At 49.4% G+C, this 24,241-nt stretch overlaps 1 protein-coding gene across 8 annotated transcripts in view; it reads left to right on the plus strand.

Moving 5' to 3' along the window:
- MAST2 (microtubule associated serine/threonine kinase 2) overlaps positions 1 to 19,355 on the plus strand; it is a 221,091-nt gene extending 201,736 nt beyond the window's left edge. For 6 of the 8 annotated variants that reach the window (XM_053576307.1, XM_053576309.1, XM_053576311.1 and 3 more), the window contains 20 exons: positions 172 to 381; positions 3,507 to 3,608; positions 6,492 to 6,624; positions 7,356 to 7,417; positions 7,650 to 7,735; positions 8,236 to 8,444; positions 9,467 to 9,605; positions 11,105 to 11,237; positions 11,933 to 12,098; positions 12,818 to 12,919; positions 13,192 to 13,314; positions 13,492 to 13,601; positions 14,236 to 14,390; positions 14,634 to 14,908; positions 14,996 to 15,190; positions 16,073 to 16,299; positions 16,493 to 16,615; positions 17,056 to 17,192; positions 17,324 to 17,517; positions 17,780 to 19,355. In XM_053576307.1, the coding sequence (XP_053432282.1) occupies positions 172 to 381; positions 3,507 to 3,608; positions 6,492 to 6,624; positions 7,356 to 7,417; positions 7,650 to 7,735; positions 8,236 to 8,444; positions 9,467 to 9,605; positions 11,105 to 11,237; positions 11,933 to 12,098; positions 12,818 to 12,919; positions 13,192 to 13,314; positions 13,492 to 13,601; positions 14,236 to 14,390; positions 14,634 to 14,908; positions 14,996 to 15,190; positions 16,073 to 16,299; positions 16,493 to 16,615; positions 17,056 to 17,192; positions 17,324 to 17,517; positions 17,780 to 19,302 (4,404 nt within the window). In that variant the 3' untranslated portion in view covers positions 19,303 to 19,355. The remainder of the gene's footprint in view (positions 1 to 171; positions 382 to 3,506; positions 3,609 to 6,491; positions 6,625 to 7,355; positions 7,418 to 7,649; positions 7,736 to 8,235; positions 8,445 to 9,466; positions 9,606 to 11,104; positions 11,238 to 11,932; positions 12,099 to 12,817; positions 12,920 to 13,191; positions 13,315 to 13,491; positions 13,602 to 14,235; positions 14,391 to 14,633; positions 14,909 to 14,995; positions 15,191 to 16,072; positions 16,300 to 16,492; positions 16,616 to 17,055; positions 17,193 to 17,323; positions 17,518 to 17,779) is intronic. The other 2 variants (XM_053576308.1, XM_053576310.1) reach the window with 1 other exon arrangement.
- The last annotated feature ends 4,886 nt before the right edge of the window (positions 19,356 to 24,241 follow it).

Genomic DNA, 24,241 nt, shown 5'->3' on the forward strand with positions numbered 1-24,241 from the left:
GACTTGAAGGTGATCTTTCCGTGTCTCCAGTTATCAGGTTTTCCAAATGCAGTGTTAGGAAGCCAGGATCACAGAGAGCCCATTATTATGCTGTTACCAGGTCCTTGAGGCTTAACTCCAACCGAGCTGAGACTAGAAAGGAAATGTCACTTCTCTTGCTGTTATTCCCAGGCCACTGCACAGATGGAAGAGCGACTAGCAGAGTTCATTTCCTCCAACACTCCAGACAGCGTGTTGCCCTTGGCAGATGGAGCCCTGAGCTTTATTCATCATCAAGTGATTGAAATGGCCCGAGACTGCCTGGATAAATCTCGGAGTGGGCTCATTACATCACACTACTTCTATGAACTTCAAGAGAATTTGGAGAAACTTCTGCAAGATGTGAGTGTCCTTGTGGTGGGGCTCTGGTGAAACTGCCCCTGGTATTGGAGTGTCAGTCCCAGGCTAAGATCAGGGCATTGGTGGTATTCTCCGTCTTCCCAGCCCACCTGCCACCCACGAGGTGTGGTGCCAGTAGACTTGGATTCCCTAATTTTGCTGATGTGGAAACAGAAGCCTGAAAGGGCTAAGTTAACCCAAGGTGACTCATTTCTTAGTAGCAAAACCAGAACCCACACTCAGGTTTGTCTTATTCCAGAGGCTAAGATACATTTTACAACACTTAGTCATCTGCTTTGTGGGAAACGCTATGCTAGGCTTTCATCCTTGGCAGGGCCTACTTAGTAGGCTCAACAGACAGACAGCTCTTTATAAAAACAACATGAGAGTGCCATGTGGTGCACACAAACAGGAGAATAGAAAAGGAAGCTCCCAGGTATTCATTCTCTCCCCGCCACCACCACCACCCCCCAACGAAAGAAAGAAAAGAGAACAATTATTTCTTGTGTGTGCATTGGGGGCAGGGTACTATTTTTCTGTTTCTAAATTTAATACTTAAATATCTCATTTTAAATTGAATATGTTGCTGTTTTTCTTTCCTTGTAACCCATTCATGACTCTGGCATCTGCCTTCTAGTTTGCCTTTCCACCATCCCACTAAAATTGTTCAGGCAAAAGTCAACGAGGAACTAGTTGGCCAGTTGCCAAATCCTGTGGCTCTTTCAGTCCTCACCTTCCTTTTCCTCTCTGCAGAGCACAGTGAATCCCTCTTCTTGAACTATTTCTCCCTGGGTATCTTATCTATTCACTGCCCTCACCACGCTGGCTGCCTCTTCTTAGGTTCCTTCTCTGCCCATCTCTCTCTCTCTTTTTTAAAAATTTTGGATTAATATGAAAATTATTAAATTAATAATTAATAAATTTAATTTTATTGATATTAGAATTTGCATTTGTTAGGTAAAATCTGAGTTGTAGTTGAGGCCTTTAGTCAAGAGGTGTGGCGTATACCCCTACATTGTACCCATTTGGGAGAGCTATGGGAATCCCTTGCCCCACTCTTGAATATAATTGTGTTTTCTGTGTGTATTTTTTGTTTTTCGAGACAGAGTCTCACATTACTGCCCTCGGTAGAGTGCCATGGTGTCACAGCTCACAGCAACCTCAAATTCTTGGGCTTACGCAGGGGTCCTCAAACTGCAGCCTGCGGGCCACATGAGGCGGTGTGATTATATTTGTTCCCGTTTTGTTTTTTTACTTCAAGATAAGATATGTGCAGTGTGCATAGGAATTTGTTCGTAGTTTTTTTTTTGTTTTTTTTTTTTAAACTATAGTCCGGCCCTCCAACGGTCTGAGGGACAGTGAACTGGCCCCCTGTTTAAAAAGTTTGAGGACCCCTGGGCCAAACCCCTTGCTTCATCCTCCCTAGTAGCTGGGACTCAGTGTGGGGCTCAGGCTTGTCTCAAATCTGTAAGCTCAGGCAGTCCAGCCACCTCAGCCTCCCAAGTGCTAGGATTACAGGCATGAGCCGCCGTGCCCAGCCTGTAATTGTGTTTTCCTCTTGCATGCTTGTGTTGTCTCTTGAATGCTGGTGTTCTGTGGGGCACCATCCTGAATGTCTCTTTTCCTCTTATCTTTCTTGATATTCTCCCCTATGAGCTTCCTCTGCTCCTGTGGCTTTGGTTGTCATCGTTGCTGAGGACTCCCACATGTGGCTGCCCTTCGAGCTGTTCTGAGCTCCAGATGGGCACACCCAGCTGCTTGCTCGATTCATCCACTAGCTTTCCCATAGGGTCATGCTCTTTGGCTGCAAGTGATAGAAATCGCATGTGGAGTAGTTGAAGCACTAATAGAAAGCTAATTATAAGGGGAAAAAAGTGGGTGTTAGAGAATTAAAGATTGGAATACACATGCAGCAAGGCCTCTGGAAACCAGAGCTATGGGGAACCTGGGAAGTGTGCATTCTCCTTTCCTTGGCTTGGTTTTTTCTGCGCAGCCTTTTTTCCGTCTGTGTGGCAGATATGACCATCTCTTTCACGGTCCATATATAGTTCTGCCACACTGATGTTAACAGTTGTCTCTCCATTTTTAAATTCCTAGGAAAGTAACCCACATTGCTCAGCTGTTGGAGTTAGGAGAGAAAGTACAGCCACACACCACTAATATGTGGGTTCTAAAAAACCAGAGTAGTCCTGGACGGCACCTGTGGCTCAAGGAGTAGGGCGCGTGCCCCATATACTGGAGGTGGCGGGTTCAAACCCATCCCTGGCCAAAAACTGCAAAAAAAAAAAACCAGAGCAGTCCTAAAAAAAGAGAAAGGCTCCCTGGGCCAAGCAGATACCCAAGAAAGTTTCTAATGTAGATACCTCAAACTCTACAAGTCCAGCACTGAACTTGGGTTTTCTAGCTGCCCTTCTCTGTAACAAATGCAATACGCCCCTTACCTGTCCTCACCTAAGAGGCATGTTTTCTTATAGTTCTTTTGACATCTATTCACTGAACATTCCCTAAGACTGAAGTTGCAGTTTCCTTCTGTTCCTGCTTCTTTCTCCCCTCAGGTCTACTCCATTATCTGCCGCTGCAGTGGCCGAAGTCTGCCCACTTGTCTCTATTCTTACTGCTTTGATTTAGGCCTTTGCTCTGAATTATGGCAATTTGGGGGTTTCTTGCTCTTATCCTTCCTCTCTTTAGGGCAGCCTTTACACTGCAGTCAGAGCGATCTTTCTGACATACCTGTCTGGTCATATCACTCCCTGGCTTTGAGGTCTTTGTATTTCTTGTAATCTGTCTGGGGTATAAAGTGAATCTCAGTGAAGGCTCCTTTGAGAGTAGCCCCTTGAGCTGCGGTATAGAGGGTGAGTGAAGCTTACTGGATGGAGAAGCAGATAAAGCTGTGTGTCTGTGTGACATTCCTTGATGTCATGCAGTATTCTAAGGCTCAAAAGGTTCCTAATGAGCACCTTGCGCCTCTCAGCAGCTCATGAGTCTTCTCTGAGTTCTTGGCTTTGCCAGTGCTCCCTGTACTACCAAATTTTTTCTCTTGGTCATCAGCTCTACCCAGTCGGGTCCCGCTTAGCCCAGCCACCTTGGGCCAATAGATTGCTTTTAAGTGACCTTTGTTTTCTCTATAGGCTCATGAGCGCTCTGAGAGTTCAGAGGTGGCTTTTGTGATGCAGCTGGTGAAAAAACTGATGATTGTCATTGCCCGCCCAGCTCGGCTCCTGGAATGCCTGGTGAGTGGACTCTGGGAAGATTAGGTGGGGTGATTCAGAGAGGGACTGGAAAGGAATTTTCTTACTGACAACAAAATTTTGGTGTTACCCACTGCCATTTCTGTTGCTGAGATCCTTATTTAAATATGATTTATAGGACAGTGCCTATGGCTCAGTGAGTAGGGCACCGGCCCCATATGCCGAGGGTGGTGGGTTCAAACCCAGCCCCTGCCAAACTGCAACAAAAAAATGGCCGGGTGTTGTGCGGGCGCCTGTAGTCCCAGCTGCTCGGGAGGCTGAGGCGAGAGAATCACGTAAGCCCAGGAGTTAGAGGTTGCTGTGAGCCATGTGACGTCATGGCACTCTACCTGAGGGCGGTACAGTGAGACTCTGTCTCTACAAAAAAAAAAAAAAATATATATATATATATATGATTTATAAGCACTGGGGACTAAGCAAGGGTTCTGTGGTCCTGCGAGAACAAACAGATGGTCCTGAGGGGTATGGCAGGTGGCAGTATTAGTTTGGCCCACCCCACGCTGAGCAGGCTCCAGATCAGTGAAGACCTTGGAGGCAAGGAGCAGAGGAGCACAGGCCAGGTTAATTTGGATATGTTGAGTCCTTCATTTAATTATTCAGCTACACTTTTCTGAGTACCTACTTCATGTTGAAGGTACAGCCATGAATGGAGTCCCTGATCTCACAGTGCTTCCTCTTTAAAGGAGTTAGGCTATGTAAGTCATGAGGACGGGTAAGTAATAATTATAATATGGCAGGAAGTGTTACAACTGAGGTCATTTCAAGGTGCAGCAGGAACCTGGTAAAGGGAGTGCTTTAGTCTTCCTTAGACTAAACAAAGGGATTGTGAGGCTTATTCATTACCTGAAGGATGAGTATAAGTTTGCCAGGTAAGGGATATGGGACAGAGCATTCAGTGGAGAAGGGGGGTATGTTTAAAGAAAAGGTGAGGGTGCATTGAAGGCTATGTTAACCAGTTCAATGAAAATTTTTCAAATTGTGTATAAAATCAGCACATTATACCCCATGATTACATTAATGTATGCAGCTATGATTTAATTAAAAAGGAAGAAGAAGTGGTGAGGGATGAACTGGAAGGTTGGCCGTGCTAAGATCACAGAAGGGGTTGGGCTCTGGCCACTGGGAGTCATCAGAAAGTTTAGATAAGAATGTGACATGGTCAGATTTGCTTTTTTAAAAATCAACTTGATTGTTATAATTTATAAACAATAAAGTACATGCTTTTGAGTATACAGTAGTTTGGGTTTTAACAGTTACATGCTTGTGTGATCACTGTCCCGGTCAAGATAAAGAATATTTCTGTCGTGTCAGAAAGTTCCCTTTTGCCCTTTGTGTTCATTCCTTTCCTCCTGCTCCCAGGAAACCATTTACCTGCTTTCTTTCACGATGGATAAGTTTGCATTTTACACAGATTCATGTAAAGAAAACCATAGAGTATGTTCTGGCTTTTTCATTCTGCATGCTTTTGGAGATTCATACATTTTGTTGCATCTGTCAGTACTTGGTTCCTATGTCTTTCTGATTAAATATTCCATCAGAGGTTTGGCACCCACCGCTGAGTGGTTAGGGTACCAGCCACCTACACTGAGGCACGTGGGTTCGAACCCAGCCCGGGTCTACTAAACAATGGCAACTGCAACAACTACAACTAAAAAATGGCCGGGTGTTGTGGCAGGCACCTGTAGTCCCAGCTACTTCGGAGGCTGAGGCAAGAGAATTGCTTAAGCCCAAGAGTTAGAGGTTGCACTCTACTGAGGGCAACATAGTGAGACTCTATCTCGAAAATTAATAATAATAATAAAATGAATAAATATTCCATCAGACTGATTTCTCAGAAAGATTACTTTGGCTGCAACATGGATAGTGAATTGGAAGAGCAGGGTAAGCCAGGGATTTAAGTGCAGAGGCACATAAAGCAATTCATGAGAGATGGGGTAGCCAGAACCAGGACGATGGTAGGAGAACAGAGAGGAGCAGGTAAATTAGAGAGCTATTTATGAAGTAGACATTCTGACCAGACGAGGGCTAAGGAAGATTAAGAGGTTGAAATGGCTTAGATAATATCCAGATAGATAGTGGTATAGTTCTCCAGAATAATGAAACAGAAGGGATGAAAGCGAGGATCTGAGTGGAGGCTGAGTTGTGACTGAGCAGAGAGCCTCTCCCTAAAGAACATAAAGTCCATGGCTAAGCAGGGGCTTGAAGTCAGGCCTGGGTTTAAGTACTAGTTTTCTGTTCCTTCTCACTTCTGTGACCATGGACAAGTCAATCCCTGTGAGCCTTGATTTCCTCGCTGAGGTCAAGGAGTTGCCAGGAGGATTTCACCTGGGTTGTGACACTTAGTAGGCACTCAATAAATGAGACCCTCATTATTATGTGCAGGCGCAAGGACTGTGCTCTGTTCAACATTGGATCTCCAGCCCCTAGCACTCAGGAGTTGCTCAGTAAATATTTGAAGGTATGCATGCACCAGTAGGGCTGTGAACTGAAGCTCATGTGAACCGTAATTGAATGTGTGCCAGGACTGCTCTGAACTGGGCCTCTAAACACACCTGCCAATGCCATCAGGCTGATGGAAGGCTTGGAACCAGGTGAATAGGTTGAGCTCTCTTGAAACCGAAAGCTTTGGTCCTTATTACTGGGAGGACAGCATATGTTTAGGATGTCTAATCTGGAGGTGACCTGTAAAACAGCTTTGTCCCCATTCCCATGATCCCTAAATCATGTTGCTTCTGGGGTGGGGGTCCCATCAGAGAAAGAAAATTTTCTTGTTCATCTCACGGTGCTATATGCTATAAAACCAAAGAGGCCAGTAGCCTTTACTTGTATCTCTTACCACTGACTCCCCTCTCTCCCCTGGTACAGGAATTTGACCCTGAAGAGTTCTACCACCTATTAGAAGCAGCTGAAGGCCATGCCAAAGAGGGACAAGGAATTAAATGTGACATTCCCCGCTACATCATTAGCCAACTGGGCCTCACACGGGACCCCCTAGAGGGTGAGCATGCTCCCTAGTGGCTGCCAGCAAGCTCTAACAGCACCTTGCAAAAGAAGCTTTGCTTGGACATGGATGTTACAGGGCTGTAGGACCATATCACCCTGTGATAAAAGGACCTTTCCTTGAATTACTGTTCATATCTGCCCAATATATTCCAATGAGGATTGCCTTGGGCCCAACTGGGTTGCATTTAGAGCCTCAGATCAAAAGTGGGTTACCAACAAAGGACCACAGTCACATTTACAAAAATGGTCGCCTTCTCTACGTACTTACCTTTCTCACTGGCCACCTTACAAATCCTCCCATGTCTTTGTGGTGATCCAACTCAGGGCTCCTGCGTGAACCTTCGGCTTCCCCATGCCTGGTCTGCAGGTGTCCTGCTCCTGTCTCCCCTGCTTCCCAGCCCCAGCCAATGAAGAGTCCTGGCCAGCAGGATGGGGACTAGTAACCCAGCTTTAGATATTGTTTTCTAGGACATGTCCCAAGTTCATAGAATTTGCCAGACCTTGTGAATTTCATTTGAGTTCTAGAAATAGGAGTAGCAATGGTATTTGGCTTGTTTTCTGATCCAAAAGCTGCAACTCCATTGAGTACAGAGCTGTAGATCTGGATTTGCATCCCAGGCTGATTTCAGAAAGCACGAATGCCTGCCCTGCGTGATCTGAGGGTACTGCTGAAATGCCTGAAATTGCCACACACGCTTTTCCCTTGTGTCCTTGTTTTGTTTCTAGAAATGGCCCAGTTGAGCAGCTATGACAGTCCTGACACTCCGGAGACAGATGATTCAGTTGAGGTAAAGACCCTGAGCTCCTACCTTATCCCAAGCAAAGGGCTATGAATTTCTTTTAAGAGACTATCTGAAGGAGCGAAAGGAGAGTTGGCAGCTGCAAACTCTGAGAAGTCATTCTCCTGCTGAGGAAGAATGAGCTGGGCTAAGAGTTGAGGTGGTGCTGAGGCCACAGCTTCCCCAAGTATGTGGGCTCTGAGAAGCATGCCCGTGGCTTGCCTTCACCCTTCTTTTCCAGGGCCGTGGGGCATCTCTTCCTTCAAAAAAGACACCATCTGAAGAGGACTTCGAAACCATTAAGCTCATCAGCAATGGCGCCTATGGGTAAAGGCAGGGGTCAGAGTATGGCTGGGACTGAAGTGGATTCAACCTTTAGTCTCTTCCATGTGAGAGTGTATGATGCCAACCTGGGGAGCAAATGCCTGGTGTAGACTCTGCCTCCCTGAAGTCTCCCGAACAGGCAAAAGTTTAGTTTCTTCTGACATCAGAGCATTGTTAACTTTTCCAAGGAAGATTCCCACCCCACCTCTCCCAAGTTCTCCTTTCCCTAACTCTCCACCTCTCCCTAGCTTTTTTCCTCTTCCTAGCACCCCACTTTTCCCTGAGCCCTGGAGAAGCATTGAGCTCTGTCTTCAGGATTTTGTCTATCAGGAAATTGAAGAGCTGTATGGGCCAAGGGTCTCAGAATCCTTCTCATTAATATGCACTCCCCTGCTCCCTTGTTCTGTGCATTAATAAAGGTGTGAGAGAAGATATTTTGGGTGATAGAGAGCACGCTTGGGTGCTGAGGGGCCACGGGGGATGGAATGGGCTGTGTTTCCCAGAGCTGTGTTCCTGGTGAGGCACAAGTCCACACGACAGCGCTTTGCCATGAAGAAGATCAACAAGCAGAACCTGATCCTACGGAACCAGATCCAGCAGGCCTTCGTGGAGCGTGACATTCTGACTTTCGCTGAGAACCCCTTTGTGGTCAGCATGTTCTGCTCCTTTGAGACCAAGCGTCACCTGTGCATGGTGATGGAGTATGTTGAAGGTACTGGGGAAAGGTGGCCTAGCCTGGAGGCCAAGGCACAGTCTGAGTCTTAGCCCCAAACAGCCCAGCAGCTATGTGTGGGGGGAAGTTTCAGGGCCTAGCTTCCTAAGCCCTCTTTGGCACTGGTTTCTGCCCCAGGATCTTAGAGACTCTTTGGCCACTGTGGGCAGAAAGCTACCTCCCTCTGGCATGAGGCTGCCCAGGTCAGGTGTGATGAGAGGCATGCAGGGAGGGGGTAGCAGGCCAGCAGCTGTGAAGTCTTACACCCTAAAGCCTGCACACCCTCTGCTGCTGACATCATGCAGGAACAAAGGACAGACCAGAGCTCAGGGTTCAGTGCTAGAAGGATTATATCTGGTCCCTCAGAAGAGAGGAAAGCTATTACCCTGGCTCACAGCTTGTGTAGGGGACACCCCTTAATACCACACAGGATGCTCTGGGCATGGAGTGAAAGAGCAATAATGGGCCGTAGCTCTGGAGAGGGGCAGCAACCTTGCCAGTGACCCACCCTCTCCCCTTTTCATTGTATGTACAGCTTCTAAAATTATTTTGTCTAAATCTGAAGTAGAAACTGAACAAAACAGCCCTTTTAATTCAATGGGTACATGTTAGGAGTTTATAGTGTCACTTTACTCAGAAAGGAAAGCCAATAGGAAGGAAATAAATGCTAAAGCCTCAGCCAGGTGTATTTACAGTACATAGTATTTCCATCCTAAAATGACTGAGTCCTATCCCCAGAAGTCAGCTTATAAACGTAGAAGCTTGGGTTCCTTCCCTCTCTGGCCTGAATAATGGCTTATCAGCCATTGGCAGATTCACCTAAATTTTTAACCCTCTGTATACCTTACCTCCCACCCATGCCTGCAGCAGAAGGAATAGAATCAGGGTCTCTAGCACCAGGGTATTCCGTGGTGCTAAAGACCCTGAAACTCCCTCCTTTGGAACCTCAGAGCCTACAAGGCTGGGGACTGGCTAGAGTGAAAACTGGATCCTTCCCTCATGGCGGCCTGGGTTTGTTGCAGGGGGAGACTGTGCCACTCTGCTGAAGAACATTGGGGCCCTTCCTGTGGACATGGTGCGTCTGTACTTTGCGGAAACTGTGCTGGCCCTGGAGTACTTACACAACTATGGCATCGTGCACCGTGACCTCAAGCCTGACAAGTATGCCCACGATCTGGATCCTTGTCCAGGGTCTCCCTCTTGGGCCTCTAGATAAATGGAGGCAAACACAGTACGTTCAAATCTATCCCAGAATGGCCGCTGGGAAACAATGCTCATGTACGTGTCCAAGTAGGCCTCTTACTTTAGCTTCCTGACCACCCCAGGTACAAGACCGTTGCCACAAAGTCTGGTAAGAGCATCACATCATAAGGCTACAGTGACATGAAAGCATCATATGCATTTAAACTATGTCTTCAAGGGCATTAGGCAGAAAAAGGTGGGAGGGAGAAGCTTTCTAAAGCTACGAATCAGGACATTCAAAGGCACACGGGTGTGAGAGGACATTACCCACTCAGGATCTGACATGGTACAGTGCGGCCACTACTTAGAGAGTATGTCAGAGAGTAGTGAGAGAAAAGGCCAGAGGGTCAGGCAGGGACTCTTCAAGGGCCCTTTGTTAAGTTTGGGTTTTATTTTAAAGGGACTTTGAAGGTCCTGTTACCTAAAGGTGTGATGAAATGGCATCCTCAGATTTTGGTTTAGATTTAGAAATAACCTTCTGCCAGTGGATCAAGGCAAGGAGACCACTATAGTAAATCAGGCCAGAGAGAGTCAGGTGGAGAAGCGGGGCGGCAGGAGAAAGGAAAGAAGGTAAGGTTGCGTGAGGGTGGAAAGGAAAACGGGAACAGAAGTCTTCCAGATGTCCAGCTTGAGACTGGCGCAGGGTAGTAGAAAGTGGCTTTGACATGAGGCCTGAGTTCGAATTGCCACTCTTCTGCTGTTTTACCTCAGTGAGTTTGATTCTACTACTTAAATTTCCCTGAAGATAAAGAAGAGCCAGTTGGGAAGCATGACTTTGTTTGGACCAGGTTGCTTTTGTGGTGCCTGTAAGACACCTGGGCAGTTGGATAGGCATAGAGCTCATGAAGGAAGTCAGGGCCAGAGCTCCTGATGGGGAATCATTGTAATAAAGAGGTGGCAGGTGAAGCCTTCCGCACAAAGTGAAATGGCTCAGACAGAGTGTGGAAAGGGATCTTATTTCTACTTTCTCCCAACCAAACTTCCTCTAAGACTTTGGACATGGAACAAATTATGTGCACCTCCTCCCTGAAATAGGAGCATTGTTACCCACTAAAAGGAGAGGGGACTAAGAATGGCCAGAACAGCAGACACAGGGTGAGGCTGATCTTAGCTGTGTAGAAGAAAGTCCATTTCTTGGCTGACTGATGCCTGCCCCTAGTATAGAATGCAGTTAGGGCAGGAGACAGAAATGGGGCTGGGCCAAAGGCAGGCTAGGTGCTTATGCAGAAGGCAGCACCCAGAAAGACTGAGCTATTTCCATTCCCACAGCAGCCTGTCTCCCTGCTGAAGCCACCTTGCTTATGTCCCCCAGTACCTTCTCCATAGAAGCCTGAGTGGAGGAATTTAGCATATGCTAAAATCAGCACTCTCAGACAACCAGAAAATAACTACCTAATTTTTTTTTCCCCTCTGGCCAGCCTCCTGATAACATCCATGGGGCACATCAAGCTCACTGACTTTGGACTGTCTAAAATTGGCCTCATGAGTCTGACGACAAACTTGTATGAGGGTCACATTGAAAAGGATGCCCGGGAGTTCCTGGACAAGCAGGTAAGGAATGGTAGTTGAGGCCTTGAGGGTTAAATTTTAGAATCAGGTGTTGGGGCCACGTGTTTACCTTATAGCTAAATGTTAAGACTGGGAGCTTCCATCTTTTCCACTTTTTGGTTCCAGGGAGGCATTAAGAGTGGTACCACACTGGAGGAACAGGATGGGCCATGAACTCATATGGCTGTAGAATTCAAAGTCATCTTCCTCCTTAGGGTTTGAAGAAAATAGGTCATGTAACTGTTAACTCTCATAGAGTTTCATATGAGATCAGTCCTAAACCTCCCTGCTGAGTCAAGGACACAGCTCTCCTGAGGCGAGTTGTTCTTGGAACACAGCTCCAAATTTCCACTGGGTGATGGCCCAGTTTCCTAAGAGTAGCCTCTGGATGTTCCCTGATTTGCCTTTTCAGCTTGTAAATGTTCACAAGTCCTTGTCATGGGACCAGATGCCAGAGGTCAGGGAGTGGTGGTTCCAAGCCAGAATTAAATGTTTTGGTTAATTAGGAAATATCCCACCAACAGTTCCAAGTCTGGTTCCCTGGGGCTCCTGTTGATTTAGTCTGTTAACTTAGGTGAGCTGAGTTTCATTCAGAGACTGTTTAACTCCAGAGGGGGACCACCCCTCTCCAGTCATTATGCCAGGAAGCTGCCTCAGCTTTTCAACACGCTGAACCAGCCTGGCTTCTCTGTGCCCAGGTGTGCGGGACCCCGGAGTACATTGCCCCTGAAGTGATCCTGCGGCAGGGCTATGGAAAGCCAGTGGACTGGTGGGCCATGGGCATAATCCTGTACGAGTTCCTGGTGGGTTGCGTCCCTTTCTTTGGAGACACTCCAGAGGAGCTCTTTGGGCAAGTGATCAGTGGTAGGTACCGTCACCTGGCCCAGTGGGGAGACAGAGTCTGAATCTGCCAATAGGATTTATGCATGTACCTGCGAGACTTACAGGTTCCAGTTCTAAATTCATACGTGTGTGCGTTATGACAGCGTGGGGGTGGGGCACATACATACACCCCTGGGCTTGTTCTTGTCCATTGTGTATTTCCCACATGCACATGTGTGTTCCTGTGTTGTGTGTGTGCACAGCCCAGGAGTGTGAGTTCCTGTGTGTGTGTGTGTGTGTGTGTGTATGTGTCAGGGGTCCTCAAACTGCGGCCCGCGGGCCACATGAGGCAGTGTGATTGTATTTGTTCCCGTTTTGTTTTTTTACTTCAAAATAAGATATGTGTAGTGTGCATAGGAATTTGTTCATAGTTTCTTTTTTAAACTATAGTCCGGCCCTCCAACGGTCTGAGGGACAGTGAACTGGTTCCCTGTTTAAAAAGTTTGAGGACCTCTGGTAGATCATTAAGGCAAGGTGAACTGGGTCTTCTGGACAGGGGAAGTCAGTGTTTTATAATGACCACCTTGGATCAAAGATCAAGCCATGGTCAAGGGACCTGTAGAACTGAAGGACTGGGTTTCAGGCAAGCCTTTTAGGGACCCTTCTATGCCTCCCTTCCTTGCACTAACCTTGGACTCTGTTCTACATCTCCCCATTCTGTCCCCAATTTCTTCTTTCCCTCCCACCCCTGATGACTTCAGATGAGATTGTGTGGCCTGAGGGTGATGACGCACTGCCCCCAGAAGCCCAGGACCTCACCTCCAAACTTCTCCACCAGAACCCTCTGGAGAGGCTGGGCACAGGTAGGAGAGGCCTCACTAACCTTTTTCACCACTGGGCAAAAGGAGAAGGAAGGTTGAGCCAATGTACCCTGGAAGTGTGGGTATCAGGTGTGGGTAGCCCCTCCAAATCCTGAACTCTGCCCTGCTCCCTGTAGCAGAGAAGGAAGGGTACCTAAGCTGAGGCTTCTGGGCATAGCTGCTTGAGATCTGAGATCTGGTTTCTTACTTGACTTGCTGAGCTGAACTCCACACAGCTCATCCCACCCTCTTCCCTATACCCTCCCCATCCACAGGCAGTGCCTGTGAGGTGAAGCAGCACCCGTTCTTTACGGGCCTAGACTGGACAGGACTCCTCCGCCAGAAGGCTGAATTTATTCCTCAGCTGGAGTCAGAAGATGACACTAGCTACTTTGACAGTAAGGCCATCAGTGGGGGAAGGTGGAGTATGGGTCCTACCTGTTCACCTAGAAACACCTGTGCACATTGAACTCGGCATTGGTAGCAATTTCTGAGTGCTCTGCTAAGGTCTGATAGGATCATAAGGAGGCCACTAACAAAGGCTCTGAAGGAGACTGTCCTTGTGTCTGGCCCAGCCCGCTCAGAACGATACCATCATGTGGACTCGGAGGATGAGGAAGAAGTGAGTGAGGATGGCTGCTTGGAGATCCGCCAGTTCTCTTCCTGCTCACCCAGGTTCAGCAAGGTGCGACTGAGGAGGCCCAGATGGGGCAGAACAGGCTGGAAAATTGGAAGAAGAGGACACGGCAAGGGACACAGTTGGGGCAGGCTCAGGAGTTAGTGATGGGGCCACCTCTAGAAATAGAGGAGCAGTGGGCTGGGGCTGCAGTTAGCAAGTGCTTCTAGAACCACTCCAGCCCCCAGCATGAGATGCCAGAGCAAGGCCAAGTCAGACCAGCAGAATAACTGCTGCCCCAAGTATTTAGCAGACACGTGGGGTGATGGGGGGAGCTGGTTAATTCCTGGGTTAGACTGGGCGCAGCAGCTCACACCTGTAATCCCAGCACTCTGGGAGTGGATTTGCTTGAGCTCAGGAGTTCCAGACAAGCCTGAGCCAGAGCGAGACCCAGTCTCTAAAAAATAGCCGGGCATTGTAGCAAGTGCCTGTAGTCCCAGCTACTTGGAAGGCTAAGGGAAGAGAATCGCTTCAGCCCAAGGGTTTGAGGTTGCTGTGAGCTATGACGCCCCGGCACTCTACCAAGGGTGACAAAATGAGACTGTCTCAAAATAAATAAATTCCTGGATTGCAGGTACCAGAGATACTTTCTACCACAGGTGATTGTCAAAGCCCACCCCCAGCACACCCCCTGTGCCCGCAGGTGTACAGCAGCATGGAGCGGCTCTCTCTGCTGGAGGAGCGCCAGACACCACCCCCCACCAAGCGCAGCCTGAGTGAGGAGAAGGAGGACCGCTCTGATGGCCTGGCAGGACTTAAGGGCCGAGACCGGGGCTGGGTGATTGGCTCCCCTGAGATGTGAGCACCCTCAGTGCACCCAGGGTGGTCAACACAGCTGTCCCTCGGTTGTCACAGACCATGGGAGAGTTCAGATGCTGGGAGGAGCGCTGGTGGCAGTGAAGGGGTATTCATATGGGTGGCTCCTAGAGGAATGTGTGAGGAGGAAAGTTCTCTTGTTAAAGTGCTGTGTGCTGCTAAAGAAGCTTGAGCAGGAGGAGTGAAACCACCTGGGCCATCTCACCCCTGGCCTGTGTCTCATAGATTAAGGAAGCGGTTGTCGGTGTCTGAGTCGTCCCACACGGAGAGTGACTCAAGCCCTCCAATGACAGTGCGGCGCCGTTGCTCAGGTCTTATGGATGTGTCTCGGTTCCCCGAGGAGGCCAGCAGTACCCCCAGGAGGCAGCAGCAGGAGGGTATATGGCTCCTGACACCCTCATCTGGAGAGGGGGTATCTGGGTTTATCCCTGAGCGGCCAGTGGAGCAGCGGCTGAAGCCTGATGAGGAACCTGTCGGCCAGTTCACTGGTTCCAGTCCAGGTGTGGCCAAAGGGCCTAAGCTGGAGGATACTGCAGGGAGGGAGGTTCAGCTACACAGTGGGTCTCACTGCTCACTTGGGCCCACAGCTATGGAGACCCGAGGCCGTGGGACCCCACAGCTGGCTGAGGGAGCCACAGCCAAGGCCATCAGTGACCTGGCTGTACGTAGGGCTCGTCACCGGCTGCTCTCTGGGGACTCTACAGATAAGCGCAGCACTCGTCCTGTCAACAAAGTGATCAAGTCTGCCTCAGCTACAGCCCTCTCCCTCCTCATCCCCTCAGGTGAGGCCCCTGGGGAGCTGGGATCTCTGTGGGCCCACAGCAGGGGTCTGCACAGACAGGTCTCCATGTGTATATCTGTGTTAAGGAGTAGGTATCTGAGAGAGACTGTCACTGCATGACCTTTTGTTAGAAACTGGAAGTCTTCTAAAAAGTGTGCATTGGTATCTAGGGTTGTGTGTGTGCCATGAGGCAGGAGGGCACCATACAGGCTTTGAGGCAGAGAGCTCATGTTCAAATCATGGCTCCATTACTAAATGCTACTGATATTGAGCAAGTTGCTTAACCCTCTAAGCCTCATGTTTCTTCTTAAATGTGGCTATCAGTAGTGGCTAGGCCAGGTATGGTGACACACCTGTAATCCTAGCATTTTGGGAGGCCAAAGCAGGAGGATTCTTTGAGCTCAGACCAACCTGAGCAAGAGGGAGACCCCATCTCTACCAAAAATAGAAAAAAGTAGCCAGACATGGTGGACATGCCTCTAGTCCCGGCAACCTGGGAGACTGAGCTGGAGGATCATTTGAGCTCAGGACTTTAAGGTTGCTGTGAGCTAGGCTAATGCCATGGCACTCTAGCCTGGGCGACAAAGTGAGACTGTCACTCACACACACACACAAAAACAGTGGCTAGCTTATCTGATAATTGTGATGTTTAAATATGTCTGACAAGCTTATATAGTCCTTGAAACAACATAAATGCTAGCTGTCATTTCTGTCACCTCTACCTACTCCCCTACCGAAAGGGGGCTGTGGGTCAGGCGCTATGAGGAAGACGCACTTGGGCTCAGGTTCTGTCTATGACAAGAGCTGTGCTGAGGTCAACAGACTGGACAGGGGGCCAGGCCAGGGCCTCTGGCCCACTAAGTCCTGGCTTTTCTTTTTTCAGAACACCATACCTGCTCTCCATTGGCTAGTCCCATGTCCCCACATTCCCAGTCGTCCAACCCATCATCCCGCGACTCTTCTCCAAGCAGGGACTTCTTGCCAGCTCTTGGCAGCTTGAGGCCTCCTATCACCATCCACCGAGCTGGCAAGAAATACGGCTTCACCCTGCGGGCCATCCGTGTCTACATGGGTGATTCTGATGTCTATACTGTACACCACATGGTGTGGGTATGTCCAGGTCTTTGGTCTCCCATCTTCGTCACTCTGCTACCTTCCCCTTAGTAGAACCCATCTGTCCCTGCTAAGGGGTCAAAGGGTGGTGGTGAGTGGGAGGGGAGGGTCACAGCTTAGTGAGCAGAACCAGGCCCCACTCTTCATGCTCAGGCTCCAGAGTGAGGACTGTTCTCTCTTCCTGAGGCAGCACGTGGAGGACGGTGGTCCAGCCAGCGAGGCGGGGCTTCGTCAGGGTGACCTCATCACCCATGTCAACGGGGAGCCTGTGCACGGGCTAGTGCACACGGAAGTGGTTGAGCTGATTCTGAAGGTTAGTGCTGGGTATGCTGCCCGCTGTGAGCCCGCAGTGACTCAGCTTTGTGAGTCTGTGACTAGCCATAGGGGAGTGGGCGAGAGCTGGACACACGTGTAGCTGGCAATCAGGACTGATGCCAGCACACACAGAATTGGTATGACATTGGCATGCCTTTCTCCACAAAGCAGTGCCCACACCCATCAGACCCAGGGATCCTTCTGAGCTGTGGGTAGGGCTAGAGAGGGCAGGTGAGCCTCTTCTCTATTTTCCCACCCCCACACCACTCAGGGGCTCCAGTGGGAGCAATTTCCTAATCTGTGAGGCAGGAAAACAGGTCTGCGATTCATGTGGCTTGGTGCACGGGTTGGGGCTGTCGTACAGCCATGCCCAGGGCTAGGGGCAGGGGCAAAGGGAGGGGCACCACCTCAGCACAGGCCTTGTGCTGTGCTCCCCAGAGTGGAAACAAGGTGGCCATTTCAACAACTCCCCTGGAGAACACATCCATTAAAGTGGGGCCAGCTCGGAAGGGCAGCTACAAGGCCAAGATGGCCCGAAGGAGCAAGCGGAGCAGGGCCAAGGATGGACAAGAAAGGTGAGCTGGAATTAGTCCAGAGGATCTTCTCTGAACCACAGAGATGCTAGTGTGCCCTGGGTGCCTTGGCCCTAGGCACAGTGTGTGCTGTGTACTACATACCCATTCAGCCTTAATTCTGATCTCTGCAGCAGAAAAAGGAGCTCCCTGTTCCGGAAGATCACCAAGCAGGCATCTCTGCTCCACACCAGCCGCAGTCTCTCTTCCCTTAACCGTTCCTTGTCATCAGGGGAGAGCGGGCCAGGCTCTCCCACACACAGCCACAGCCTTTCTCCCCGGTCTCCCACTCAGGGCTACCGGGTAACCCCCGATGCTATACATTCAGGTATGAAGGGCTCCCTGCAGATCAGAGATGATGCCTGGGAGGTGGAAGAGTGCCTGGGCCCTCCGTGCTTCTCCCAGGCCCCACTTTCTGAATCTCTCATTCAGCCCACTCCCTGAAAGATGCAGCAGTCTTAGGAAGAAATTGATAGATGAAGGGGGTGGGCAATTCTAGGACATTACGGGGCTAAGCTCTGCCTTGCCCCTTAGTGGCTTCTAACAGCTAACACTGCTCTGCCTTTGTCTGTCTGTCTGTCTGTATCAAGTGGGAGGGAATTCATCACAGAGCAGCTCGCCCAGCTCCAGCGTGCCCAGCTCCCCAGCCGGCTCCGGGCATACACGACCCAGCTCTTTACATGGTCTGGCACCCAAGCTTCAACGCCAGTACCGCTCTCCGCGGCGCAAGTCAGCAGGCAGCATCCCACTGTCACCACTGGCCCACACCCCTTCTCCACCACCACCTGCAGCTTCACCTCAGCGTTCCCCATCACCCCTGTCTGGGCATGGAGCCCAAGCCTTTCCCACCAAGCTTCACTTGTCACCTCCCCTAGGCAGGCAACTCTCACGGCCCAAGAGTGCAGAGCCACCCCGCTCACCACTACTGAAGAGGGTGCAGTCAGCTGAGAAACTGGCGGCTGCGCTGGCTGCTTCTGAGAAGAAGCTAGTTTCTTCTCGCAAGCACAGCCTTGACCTGCCCCACTGTGAGTTAAAGAAGGAACTGCCACCCAGGGAAGTCAGCCCTCTGGAGGTAGTTGGGACCAGGGGTGTGCCATCTGGAAAGGGAGCTTTGCCAGGGAAGGGGGTGCTGCAGCCTGCCCCTCCACGGGCCCTAGGCACCCTGCGGCAGGACAGAGCTGAACGACGGGAGTCACTGCAAAAGCAAGAAGCTATCCGTGAGGTAGACTCCTCGGAGGATGACGCTGACGAGGGGCCTGAGAACAGCCAGGGCATGCCAGAGCCAAGCTTGGCACCTAACTCAGCCATGGGCCAGAATCCACCCCCTAGAGGAGAAGGAGAGGGTGGGGAAGAGGACACCTTCTTACCCAGAGACCCTAGGAGCCTGGGCCCAGCGATCTCAGGCCTACTGACTGGGCTCACACTGGGGCGAATGGAAGGTCCCAGTGGTCCCCAGAGGAGGCTTGGGAGCTCAGAAGCCTTTGAAGAGACTGCCAGCTGCTGCTCACCAGTCCCCAGCCTGGGTAGGTCTGGATCCACAGATCACAACCCCCCTGAAGGCTGCTGGAAGGCCCAGCACCTCCATACCCAGGCACTACCAGCACTTTGTTCCAGCTCTTCAGGACTAACCCCCACCAGTTGCACTGTTGCCCCCTCCACATCTGGGAAGCTGGGCATGTGGTCCTGGAACTTCCTCACTGAGGGCCCAGATAGGGCCTCCCCAAGTAGAAAGGCAACAGTGGCAGGTGGGCCAGTCAAACTCCAGGATCTGGAAACCACAGCTCCAGTCCACCCTAAGAACCTGTCTCCCGGACAGGAGGGGAAGACACAGCCACCCAGTGCCCCTGGACTGGCCCATACACCTTGTGGGGTTCCCAGCCAAGGGTGGCTTTGGGAACCTGAGTGTTCACAGAGAGAGAAGGCGGATCCAGTCTTGAGCATCACCAAGATGCCTGACGCCTCAGGTGACAGGAGGCAGGACATTCTGTGCAGAGGCCGTCTCCTCACGCAGGAGTCTGGGCTCACCCTGCTCTGGAGGGGCCGAGAACCTGGGGGCCATCAAAAGCATCAGGACTTGACATTGGTGCCAGATGAGGTTTTGAAACAAACATAGTGGCTGTTGGCCATTTCTTGCACTCAGACCTGTGTAATACATGATTCTAGAAAGCATTTTTGTCTTTCACTTGCTTCTTTCCTTCAGTCAACACACACATTACTAGGTCCTGTTTTGCTGCTGGGAATACACTGGTGAATAAAACAGTCCACCCTCAGGGAGGGCTGCAGGACCCTGCTTGACTTCCTGAAGACCATGATGTCTGAGCTCAAGATGCGAAGACTGGGTGGTAGATAGTAGTTTGCTGGCTGTGAAAGTGTAGGAGTTGGCTTAGCAAGAATGTTCAGACAGAGTACAGCATTCACAGTATACCTGTATATTACAGGAACCCAAAAGAGTTCCAAGTGGAAATGAGTCTGCCAGGATGCCTACTTTATAGATGGGGGAACTCCAGCTTTAATGCCCATGGCCATACTGCTTAGGCAAAGATGGGGTTGGAACCTAGGTTTCTCTTGACTCTAGAACGCACATGTGTCCCTTGTCTTGGAGTGCCTCAGCCAGGGAGTAAAGAGAAGAGGTGGGAGGAGGTGAAGGGTTTAACTTCGGATGTATTTAAGTTAAGGTCCTTGCAGGATATTCAGAAGGTAATTGGGTGCACCGATCTGGAACTCAGGAGTGAAATCTAGATAAAAATGAAAGACATCAATCTATCATAAATTCAGGAGTACTAACATTTAAAGCAAAGAAAGAAGACTTAAAAAGCAGTAGCCAGAAGAGAGTTGTAAAATCCGAAAGGAGTTTTAAATGGAAGGGAGGTTATGTGTAAATTATTTAACCTAATGGTTTATACAAACCTAATATTAATCCAAAATTTTTAAAAAAAGAGGGAGAAGTTACTTGATAAAAATGCTGAGAGGTCAGGTAAGATACAAGCAGAAAATAATAAGTTCTTTGCGTTTGTAGCCAGTGAGTACTTCCTGGGCTGTCGTCAGGTAGGCCTCAGCAGCAGAGGGCTGGGTGGAGCCCTCAATGAGAACTTCACTTGGTGGATAGCATGGAAGGGCAGGGAAAACATACATGGGAGCAGGGTGTTGGAGGAGTCAGGAGGTTGGCATCACAGCACAGGGGGTGGGGCTTAGACTGCCAAGGCTAGGAGTGCCTCCATGAGGAGGCGCCATTGCTACACGATCCAATGCAGAGGTCTGAAGAAGAGGTGTCGAGGCCTGTAGGTGAGACAATGCCTGACGTTCCTCATGTACTATGCTGCTCAACCTGCACCACGGGAGAGGCTGGGGCCACCAGAGGGCGTGCTTTACCCACGGTGGCAGGGCCTACCTGAGGGGACACTTGGCCCCTCAGCTGTCCCATCCTCTTGATTTCACGTTTTCCTTTGTTCATTCATTCATTGACAGCAGACCCTGGGCACTGGGGAGATGGTCACAGTTGGTGGCTGTCTGGAAGATTGAAGGATTGCTGATGGGGGGTAAGTGCCCATGTATGACATGAGTATGTCAGGATCTGGCCAGAAGCATCATCGGATAAGTGAAGGGCGTGGGGAGAAATGGATCTTGCATCTTTTCATGGGAACCGCTCCCTGTGAGGGAGGGGTTTGGAAATGAGGATGGGAGGAGTGAGCACAGAGAAGCTTAAACATCCTGTTTACTGGAACAACTGCCTCAAATGTCAGCAGTGGTGCCCCCTCTAGGGAAACTGCTGGATTATCCTGAGGGGGTGTGAGGAGTTTGTGGAAGGTAACTTTAGGGAAGTGATAGTATCAGATTTATGTTTTAGAAAAATCACTCTGGTGGGCGGCGCCTGTGGCTCAAAGGAGTAGGGCACTGGCCCCATATGCCCGAGGTGGTGGGTTCAAACCCAGCCTCTGCCAAAAACTGCAAAAAGAAAAGAAAAATCACTCTGGCTGCAATGTAAGAAGGCCAGAATGGTGAGCGGTACACCAGAGAGAATGATGTAAGTGGAAAGGCAACAGTGAGGTGATAACTCCAGTCAGGAAAGAATGGAGGTGGTAAATGGTGGGAAGTCGGATATGTAGATTTGGGAGCCATCATGAAAATTAAGTAAATAGGCTCAGTGCCTGTAGCTCAGTGTGTGGGGCACCAGCCATTTACGCAGAGCCTGGCAGGTTTGAGCCTGGCCGGGCCTGCTAAACAACAACGACAACTGCAACCAAAAAATAGCCTGGGCGTTGTGGTGGGTGCCTGTAGTCCCAGCTACTTAGAAGGCTGAGGCAAGAGAATTGCTTAAGCCCAAGAGTTTGAGGTTGCTGTGAGCTGTGACAGCACAGCACTCTATGGAGAGTGATGAAGTGAGAATCGTCTCGATAAAAAAAAATAATAATAAATAAAACCATAGGAAATGAGGTTTATCCAGGGAACATGAACAGAATGAGAAAGGAAGAAGGTCTCAGATACTGGCACTAGCCGAAGGGATGGAGCCAGGGAAAGGAAAAAGGTGGAGTGAAGGATGAGATCCTGAATCCAGGAAAGTCAGACTATTTTAAGAATTCACCCCAGGCTGGATGTGGTGGCTCATGCCTGTAATCCTAGCACTCTGGGAGGCTGAGGCGGGTGGATTGCTTGAGCGCCAGAATTTGAGATCAGCCTGAGCAAAAGCGAGACCCCCGTCTCTACTAAAACAGAAAAACTGAGGCAAGAGGATCACTTGAGCCTAGGAGTTGGAGGTAGCTGTGAGCTGTGATGCCACGGGCACTCTACCCAGGGCAATAGCTTGAGACTCTGTCTCCAAAAAAAAAGGCTCAGCGCCTGTGGCTCAAGCGGCTAAGGCACCAGCCACATACACCTGAGCTGGCGGGTTCAAATCCAGGCCGGACCCGCCAAACAACAATGACGGCTGCAACCAAAAAATAGCCAGGTGTTGTGGCGGGTGCCTGTAGTCCCAGCTACTTGGGAGGCAGAGACAGGAGAATTGCTTAAGACCAGGAGTTTGAGTTTGCTGTGAGCTGTGATGCCACAGCACTCTACCCAGGGCCACAGCTTGAGGCTCTGTCTCAAAAAAAAGCACCCTAATCAGCAATTAAAAGTTTTGTAATGTAGGTTCAGATTTGTATTTTGAGAAGATGAACAGTTGCTGTGAGAATGGATTTGAGGGTGACAAGAGTGGAAAGGGAGGCAGCACTTCCAGTATTAAGATTAAAGATGATCTTGAAGTTATGTGCTAATTTATACTTAGAAGGTAAAATACAGGTTGGTGAAGAACTTAAGATAGATAGGAAGCAGAGGGCTATCAAAGATGACAATTACATCTACATTTCTGATTCACATAACCAGATGAATTCTATGTCCATCCACTCAAATAAGAAATGTGGGAGAGAACCAGGGCTAAGTGGTGACCCTGCATTCAGTGTTCTCAGTATGCTGAACGTGTCTTCCAGTGGGTCTGGGCAGGAGAACCAATTCTGGAATTGGTCTGGAGATGGTAAGTGTACTCATGGATAGGTAAAATAGCAAAAGTGAGAAGGCAGGTGGAGGAGTCCAGGAGATGTCAGAAGAAAACTTAGATGACTGAACTGTAATATAGTCAGTGAAAGTTTTCCATGGAGAAGCAGTCAACAGTGATGGTTACTGAAGACATCAAGGACAATAATTTCAAATAGTGGTGGGACCAGTCTTGAGAAGCAAGGAGTGGGGAAATGAAGAAAAGAGACAAGGAAAGGGCAGGTATTACAGAAGTAGAATGACAGACAACCATGTTTCAATGTCACCGGGGATGATCCAGTTCAGAGGGAACAATTGTGCAATTAGATGAGAAAAAACAGATCCCAAAGTACATATGGAGGGCTTGATTTGGAGGGGGGACTATCTTTTGTAAATTTAACAGGTGGTAAGGAGAATAGTTATATAGATATAGGCTACTTTGTAGATGTGATGGTAGAAAGATAAAGGAATTCAGAGCCAACCATGTTTTCTCTGTGCAGTAAGCAAGTCTGAAGTGCCTGTGGCTGTGGGACACCCTGCTGGCAGGCAGAGTTCAGAAGAAAGGCCTGGCCAGGAGACAGAAATGAAAGCATCCTAAACACAACAACTCTTGGGATTAGAAATCATCTGTAGTTCTTACCATTAGCCTTGGAGGTGCTGTGTAGCTCAAGTGCAGTGAGGAGGAAGAACATAGGCAAGGTCATTTAGAGCAACAGACCCCCTAACTTATCTGCTTATCCGTAATTCAGCACTCCTGAGGGGGCCTGAGACATGGCTGAGAGCTGCAGTGTCCTGTGCAATGAAGTTGTCAAGTTTGCTGATTATGTTCCCAGCACATAGGAACCTCAGCAAAGTGTCTTGGCAGGAGATGACAAGGGTCTGAAGCAACAATAACACAAACTCTAAGTCCATTTCCCCTTACCTAAGATAGAATGTGGAAACAATTCTGGGCAGACGTATGTGAAGAGAACAAATACGCAGGGCTTATTAAGAGCGGGTGGTAGGGTGGGGAGGAAATGCCTCTCAGATTTAATTTTCTCAGAGTCAGTATCTGAGTCTCTGTTCTGTGTTGGGTAGACAGGACTCTGTTGTCATGCCTGTCAGGGCTGATTCTGTGAGAGAGCCTCCAGTGGTCCCAGGAGGTCCTCCTTCCCCCTGGGACTGGTCTTTTGGTGCTTACAGAGAAGATTTCAAAGTTGAGGACTTTTCAATGCCCCAGTCCTCTTCTCTCTTGACCCCCAACTTTGCCCCAGCCCACCCCTCCATGGCATGAAGACAGAAAGCTGCTTTATTGCAATGTCTTTATTGCATTACTGGAGCAAGTTGGCCAGACTATCCCCTCTTGGGGAAGGTTAAAAACAAAAAGACCAAAAAGTATCTCCCTCATCTTCCCCCCCACCCTCCCCCACAAACTGCACAGCAATGTCCGAACACATCTGGTGACAAGAACAATTTGCAAAAGTGGCCTAGGAACTACATTATGAACTGCCCCAACACAAGACATACAGTTGGCTTCCTTGTGAATCAGATATTTTTACGTAAACTAC

Source organism: Nycticebus coucang, chromosome 22, assembly GCF_027406575.1.
Source record: "Nycticebus coucang isolate mNycCou1 chromosome 22, mNycCou1.pri, whole genome shotgun sequence".
Taxonomy (NCBI): Eukaryota; Metazoa; Chordata; class Mammalia; order Primates; family Lorisidae; genus Nycticebus; species Nycticebus coucang.